Source organism: Musa acuminata, chromosome BXJ3-9, assembly GCF_036884655.1.
Source record: "Musa acuminata AAA Group cultivar baxijiao chromosome BXJ3-9, Cavendish_Baxijiao_AAA, whole genome shotgun sequence".
NCBI lineage: Eukaryota > Viridiplantae > Streptophyta > Magnoliopsida > Zingiberales > Musaceae > Musa > Musa acuminata.
In genome coordinates, this window is record NC_088357.1 from 9,590,994 (window position 1) to 9,598,371 (window position 7,378).

General features: G+C 38.8%; 2 protein-coding genes across 2 annotated transcripts; both read right to left on the reverse strand.

Annotated features, from left to right (window-relative positions):
- Positions 1-220: 220 nt before the first annotated feature.
- On the reverse strand, positions 221-1,737 carry LOC135648277 (peroxidase 11-like). Its single transcript, XM_065165768.1, has 4 exons — positions 1,437-1,737; positions 1,166-1,357; positions 924-1,089; positions 221-850 (listed from the first exon to the last, which is right to left on the reverse strand). The coding sequence occupies exons 1-4, from the start codon at positions 1,671-1,673 to the stop codon at positions 438-440; spliced, it is 1,008 nt and encodes a 335-aa protein (XP_065021840.1). The 5' UTR covers positions 1,674-1,737; the 3' UTR covers positions 221-437.
- Positions 1,738-2,036: 299 nt separating this feature from the next.
- On the reverse strand, positions 2,037-6,140 carry LOC103997945 (ASC1-like protein 1). Its single transcript, XM_009419289.3, has 6 exons — positions 5,840-6,140; positions 4,656-4,885; positions 4,411-4,566; positions 3,962-4,147; positions 2,807-2,988; positions 2,037-2,513 (listed from the first exon to the last, which is right to left on the reverse strand). Exons 1-6 carry the CDS (start codon positions 5,975-5,977, stop codon positions 2,482-2,484), a joined length of 924 nt encoding a protein of 307 aa, XP_009417564.2. The 5' UTR covers positions 5,978-6,140; the 3' UTR covers positions 2,037-2,481.
- Positions 6,141-7,378: the final 1,238 nt, after the last annotated feature.

Genomic DNA, 7,378 nt, shown 5'->3' on the forward strand with positions numbered 1-7,378 from the left:
ATCGATTATTATTAATGTCTTAAAGATCAGCCGTTAATTTCTTCGGATCTGCTAACATGCAGTACTACTGTTCACCCGTTAAAGTCCCACCGGGCTGACCAACCATAGACGAATGATGGGGCCCATGTGCCACGCATGCCGTGATAATACACTCGGCAATTATGATTTTTTTTTTATTTTAAATGATGAATTTTATTTTAAACTTAATTTTAATTAAAAATAAGAAAACCGAAACAAATTTCTCATTATTAGTAGAATTTGACTTCTGTAGATCTTCATACATGAGAATTTGACTCCTATAGATCTTCATACATGAGGAAATAAATCATTGACGGTGTTCATCTGCGTCGAATGTTTATGTTGCCTCAGACAAACCGTATGACTTCATGTGTATATATATGTATATATTTAGAGAAGCTGTAGAGAAGTAGGTGAGCTCAGGCGTTCGCAAATCTGCAGTTCTTCCTCACCTCTCCACCTGCAGGGTTGGTGATGTTCCCCATCCTGACCATGGAGTCCGAGAAATCCTTGAAGAAGGAGATCGACTCTGCCCAGTACTTCTCCACAATGTGGGAGGTTTCGAACCCTAAGAGGCTGGAATACATCTCCTGGTCCGAGTTCAGAAGCCCGGTTCCCTGTATCAGGGTCTCGAAGAAGGCGTTGTCGAACACGGTGGGCGAGGTGTAGTCCATGGGGGAAACGTTGTCATCTCCTCCGTCCGTAGGGCACGTCTCTTTGAGCTTGCTGAGGTACACCTGCGCCGACGCTTCACTCTTCGACGTCAGCTGGAAGTCCCCGTAGATCCTGTCGCGGAAGTTCACACATCTCGACATGCCAATGGTGTGGGAACCTGAGATCAGAGTCAGATGCTCGTGGGATAAGAATGGATGGCCGTAAGGAATCAGAGTGATCCATGATCTTACCTACGAGGGCTACCATGTCAGTGGGCGAGAGTCCTTTGGCTGAGAACTTGGTGATCAAGGTGGCGAGCCCTTGCTGCGGAGATGGGATGTCTGAGTTCGCTTGATCCAGGCTTGCAGTCTTGGAATCCAGCCTTCCCACTGGAACGTCCCAGTACGGCCCTCCAACCTGCTAATCTCAAAGGATGAAATGCTCGAATCCATGTCTTCCAAGGATGACGACAAGTTTGTGGTTTGAAGGATACCAGAATGGTGGCGTCTCGAGCTGCTACCGCGAGGAGATCGGCGCAGGAGACGACGCCGGGGCACTCGGCCTCCAGCTTCTCCTTGATCTTGTCGACCAGCTCGAAGCCCTGCAGCGAGTTCACGTTCTGGTCTGCTTGCTTCTCCCCTATCAGCGTGGCTGTGTCGTCCAGGAGAACCGATCCATCGCAACCCTAAAGAGCTGCAGCAGTTCAGTACTATAGCTACTACTGATCTATTGACAGTTCGTATGAATGATGTCAAGAAGGCGACCTGGACGAAGCAGTCATGGAAATGAAGGCGGATGATGAAAGCTGCATTGCGGGGATTGGCCTTCACCGCGCACTCCATCTCCGTCCGCACGATCTGCTCCGCGGTGGGGCACGTCTTCGAGTAGTAGCCCAAGCTCAGCTGCGACGGGTCTTGCGCCAATGAGGTGATGGCCGCGGTGGCGAGAACAAGAGCCATGACGAGCTGCAGAGGCGTCGAGCAACCGACACCTTTGGCCATGATTTGCTGCTGCTGTGTCTGCTTCGCCTCGGTTGATGCTTGATGGGAGGATATGAGCAGAAGGGTTGCAGTCGTTGCATCCTTTTATATGCTTCATGCAGGAGATGGGAGGGTGAACTGCTTGAAGAGGCCGCTTGGAGTCAACAGGGGGATCAACTAACATGAGTGAGTTTGGTGGAACCAGCAAGCTAAAACTTGATTGAGTTTGGTGGCTTGGGTTGACCAGCTCTGGCAGTCAAACACAACCAAATAAAGACAATTTGCTCAGCAAAGAATAAGGCAGCCAAAAAATTTAGTCTTGGATTGATAACATGAGACAATTGTTCTTGTTCCACAAGAAAAACCTCAATGAGACACCCCAAATTGGATCGTACTCCGAATCTGATCACACTATGAATTGGGATATACTGATACAAATGCATGTTTGATGTAACCAAGCCATCAGACGACTTGATTGACATATATTTGTCCTACTTATACAACTGTAGTCAACACTTAAAAACATGGTCAACCGATAAATGATATGATTTAACCCAATTACATGACCCGAAGACAATTCACTCAACAATCACTTCTAAAACAAGAGAAGAAAACATATACTAATCTGTAAAGTACATGTTTAGCCTGGTTTTTCTATGATAAATTCATATTACAACAACACAGCCCCGTTGGGGGAATCAAATGTCTACAAGATCAGCAGACTGTTTGGTTCCCAATAATGAAGTTTAGTTCTGAAGTTGAAGACATCATGAGCACCAAACTCTCTTTTGGTGATTTCTCCGGTTATGCATTGCATCTCCCAGGTAGATCAATCTTCATGTTCGTCTTCGCCTTCAGAATCTACACAATGGAAGAATTTCCAAAAACAGTAAATTAGAGTATGTGCATTCTAAAATAGCATAGCAGTAATAGAAAATGTCATGCCGTATAAAATTATAATGCTGCTAGACCAGCATAATTTTTTAAGAACATTTGGCTAATTGCCTAGAATATACACTCTTAGTTCCATCATTAAGAAATTGGATGTGGATCAGCATCTAGTTGGGGAAGCTTCAAATGAAACTTATAAGGAAACTGGATCAGCATCTAGTTGGGGAAGCTTCAAATGAAACTTCAAAAGAAACAACATTTACCTGATCTAATATCTTCGCCGAGTTGCCCTGATTGGATTTGTTTCACAAGCATTCGGAACATTAATATCCACCAATAGATATGTAAAACAAGCAGTGAGAATAGGAGAGTGTTGAAGACATAATAATATATTGGTCCTTCAAACTTGTGTTTTTCTTTGTCCAAATTCAAGAGAACTTCATAGCTGCCATGAAAGGGGAAATTAAGATTTCAGACTAATTACTTCAAGGTCATCTTCCATATGAAACTTTCCAGCAGATAAACTGGCTCAACATTTAACAATAGAGAATAATCCTTGAATAGTTGTTTATACTATATAATTACAGAAAGTTCACAAGCTGCAGTGCATCATGCTAATAAGAGTTTAAAAGCTAAACAGGATTTGGTAGTCTTTTACCTGGCCCATTGGTGTACAACAAAGTAAATATTACTCAAATTAATTACTTAAATGATGAAACTATGTTTTGACTGAAAACTCTCCGGTTAGTGCAAACCTTTCTACATGGAAGCATACAGTATCTGTACAAAAAATAAATCAAATTATCTTATAAACAATTTGACAAACAACAGAAAACAAGAAAAAATTCTCCTAAATTTGTTTCAGCATAAAGGTCTAGAGAATAAGTGATCCAGAATCTCAAATAAGCCCCACACACTTCCTAGGTTTGCTCTCAATGTGATCCTAACCATGAATATGAAACTCTCTCTCCATTGCCCTTCACATTTATTAAAGACACTGAAGAATAAGATATGCAGAGTTCACTAACATAAATAGTCCTCCTGGATCTCACCTTTTTATTTGAGAAAACTTCCCAATGCATCGCACATCTTTTAATAAAGTAAACAACACTTATTTCACAATAGCTAAAAATTCCAATCTTGTAAAATGATTCCTCTTTGGACTGGAGGATAAAAAATTCATGAGATGATATTAGATTTCAATCAACTGCCATCATTGTCTTGGTTCATTGTGAAGCAAAATCTGAAGATTTAACACACATATGTGGCTCCAAATGAACAAAACAACAGGTTAGAGGATGTGATATTTATCCCAAATCAGAAGTTTTATGAATTTTTCACTTAATACACTTAGCAGATTAGTAATTCCATATGCATTTTACAATAAATAGAACTTGTATCAAGAGAGTTATACTCACCTTGTACTTCGAAGGATCCAGAAAGGAAAATATGTAAGACGAAGTATTATCCATGAAACAACATATAGGAGAAATGCTACATTAGCAAGCATCTCATAACCGCCATACTTGGACATCTTTGCTGTTTCCATGAACACGTCACTAGCATCATGAATGGCTAGAACAACTGAACCAACACGAGCAAACCTGTTTGAAGTGAAAGAAATTTGCAATGCCAAAACACCTTAAATAGTTAGTGGTAAGGATTTCATATTTGTTCCCATTAGGGTAGCCAAGTCACTCAAAGATACAAGCAATTCAGCGTGACCCCAAAGTATGTGTATGTAGTTGATGGTTTAATAGGAGGGATCGAAGTAGACCATGGTAGAGGATAACCCTGCCTGATCCATTATTTAGCCTAACATGAATATGTAAGATAACACAATCAGAACAACATTTTTAAGACTAACCTGAATATGTAAGATAGCACAATGAGAACAACAGTTGCCATGTGATGAGCCATTGACACCCCAAAATCTGATCGCCTTGTTTCCCAGAATGCAAGTGCAAAAATTGAATATGTATAAAAGCCAGCAACATACATATAGACAGCCTTAAGTTTTAATCTGGGAATCAGGAAATAAATAAGTTAAAACCATGACACCATCCATAAATGAACATTAATTGCTAAGCAACTGATTTGGACATCTCTTACTTTGTCTTCTGATCTGGCCAGACCTGATCTCCTGGCCCCATCCAAAAGTATCTTGTGTTGGTGAACCAAGGCTCATTATATGTAACTGATAGAGCTAGCAGCTCACCTGAAAGAAAATAAACAAACTTCCAAGCTGACTCTTTAAACTTATTAATCTTTTTTCTCCTGTTGTCTACTTCAACCTTGAGCTTTTCGATCGAGTTTTGCTGTATAACTCGCCTTGCTAATTTCTACAGAAAACAAAGATATTATGAAAAGCACACAATAAGTAACAGACACTTGATATTACAAAATGAAAATAAAAAAATTATAAAGTAGTACCAATTGTACAAGCCAAACAACTCAATCAGTTAATCATTGACAAGATTGGTAAATTTTCATGTAGCAAATCCCCAGTAATTTCTTAAATTGGCACCAAAAGTTCAGTATGAATTCTAATTAGTGTTATCCTAGATTCAGCAGAATCCTCATCTGTTTCCAATATGGAATATCTTCAATTAGCCATCTGAAAAGTGAAAAAATAGATGATTTCATGAGCTCAGGAAAAAGACCTCCAACCAAGCAGCAGGACTCTATTGCATTTCAAACAAAACATCATTGACACTCTATAACAACAATAGATCTAGTCTGATATAATAAAGCTGTATAATTTGAGAATGTACATAAAATATAAGCATTAAAATGACTTGTCGGTGCATACTGTTGGATAGCGGATAGATAGGTTTAGTTTGAAATTTCAGGAGGCTGGTTATATGCTTCTCTGGATTTCAATCCACATGATGTCATGTAAGATTTGTTTTAGGGTTTCTTTTACTCTTAAGATTACCATGGGTGATAGGTTTCTTGGTGATATTATAACCCGTTTCTGGTTAAGATTGTCACCAGAAAACATATTCTTCCTTCATTATATACTGATTCCTCATCAAAAACAAAACCATCCACCAAAATAAGAATAACAGTAGAGAAATTTCCACAATTTTCCAGAAAGTTCATACACGACTGTGGAACGTGATCTCACCCTCGGTTAATCCTAACTTCAAAAGAACAAAGCAAAGAGATCTAACACTAATAATTACAACAAATTACATCAAAATCAGTTCTTTCCCGCACGGTCTCCATCAAAATTGGTCAAAAGGCTGAAGGCATCAGAACAGAGGCAAGGGCGCAAGTTGTGAATCACTGACCTCGAACACCAACCTATCGAGGAACAATCTGACCGCGGGGAAGAGCAACGCGAAGAAGGGCATCGCCCAGAAATCCTCGTAGGCCGGGTACGATTCTCGCTCCCAGTCAATCGATCGCCAAGCTTCGATCAAAGCCATGGGATTCGAGATCGACGAGACAGCTCCGAGGAGGGAGACCGGGTTGAAGGTGAGGGTTGGAAAGAAGCGTCTACTTGGCCGCTCACTGTCTGAGGCTTTTCGCTAAAGCTGAGAATGATTTAAAAGAGGAATCTTCCTTCCTCTCTCGCTGACGAGACTTTTCGCCGTAAACAGAAGGCGATTAAATATAATATTTTAGTCATCAAATTGCTTAAGAAGAAATTTCAAATCTCAACAAACGTATATATATATATATATATATATATATATATATATATTATTACTAGATCGATCTGTAACAAAATGAAGTGAAAAGAAAAGATATAAATGACTTACTGTTAAATAAGAGTATTTTAAATATTACACAAAGTGAAGGGACGTTTTTAGAAAATTCTAAAAATATGATCATCTCAAAAAAATAAAAATCCTTTTCTGGAAATTCATTTTATTTTTTTTCATTTATACATATGACAGAATTAAACTAACGGAAAACCATAATCTTCTTAAAATATACATATTAGCTGTGAACAGAAAGGAATTAGAATTTTCTCCATTGAGTCTTCGTCTTCTTTGGTTCCTTTTCCCATCTCGCGGTGGCTAACGTCAGCTACACCCTTAGGTCATCGAAATTAGCAAAACTATCTTCGAGTAATAGGAAAAGAAGGAAGTTGCTGCATGAGGCAGTCTCTCTAAAGATCCCAAGTCTCACGGAGTTCGATTGAAGAGGACGAATCTCCCACTTAAATTGAAGAGGACGACACTCGGATGCTTTTCCTTTAACGGATGGTTGACATGTTGACGCCCTAAGTGGTTGATGTGCCCACGGCACTCGTCAATTTGGTTGTCGGCAAATGAGACTATGAAGTATTCATGCATAAAATAAATTTCTATACGATCAAACACGCTTAAAAAAATTCGAATCATAATGTACACAATTCTAAGTCATATTTTAAAATGTGCTATATGGTGTTGTTCTACGTGATTGACATCTCGATTTCATATAGTTAATACCTCAGCGATAAGTGATCAATTAACCAATTATCTTGCATTGCTCGATTAACACCGTAGAGTAAAAAATAATCAAATCTCAAACTTAGTATCAATAGTTGCACCTGAGATCAATGCATCACCCTATCACAGGTGATATCATTAGAAAGTAATATCTTTAAATCAGATCAATAAATACATCTTAAGATAATCTAAACTTAAAAACTATCCGATGTATTCAACTAACTTATTAACTTAAGCATCGTAAAAGTATTATCAGGAGTGCCCTAATATAATTTTTCTAAGATTCAGGTTAAAATTTTAAAATCTAATTTGAGATCGACCTTGAAAAAGAATTAGATTTGATATGAATCATTTTAAATTAACAAGTACATAATTCAATTTATTGAATGA

Bases quoted from the DNA above. Each gene is read 5' to 3' on its own strand.
- LOC135648277 (XM_065165768.1), bottom strand. From the start codon at position 1,673: ATGGCCAAAGGTGTCGGTTGCTCGACGCCTCTGCAGCTCGTCATGGCT. The intron at 1,090-1,165 runs GTATCCTTCAAA...TGAGATTAGCAG, and splicing joins CTCGAGACGCCACCATTCTG to GTTGGAGGGCCGTACTGGGA. The intron at 851-923 runs GTAAGATCATGG...CTCTGATCTCAG, and splicing joins TGACATGGTAGCCCTCGTAG to GTTCCCACACCATTGGCATG.
- LOC103997945 (XM_009419289.3), bottom strand. From the start codon at position 5,977: ATGGCTTTGATCGAAGCTTGGCGATCGATTGACTGGGAGCGAGAATCG. The intron at 4,886-5,839 runs GTCAGTGATTCA...TGTTTTCTGTAG, and splicing joins TCGATAGGTTGGTGTTCGAG to AAATTAGCAAGGCGAGTTAT. The intron at 2,514-2,806 runs GTAAATGTTGTT...TCCATTGTGTAG, and splicing joins CGGCGAAGATATTAGATCAG to ATTCTGAAGGCGAAGACGAA.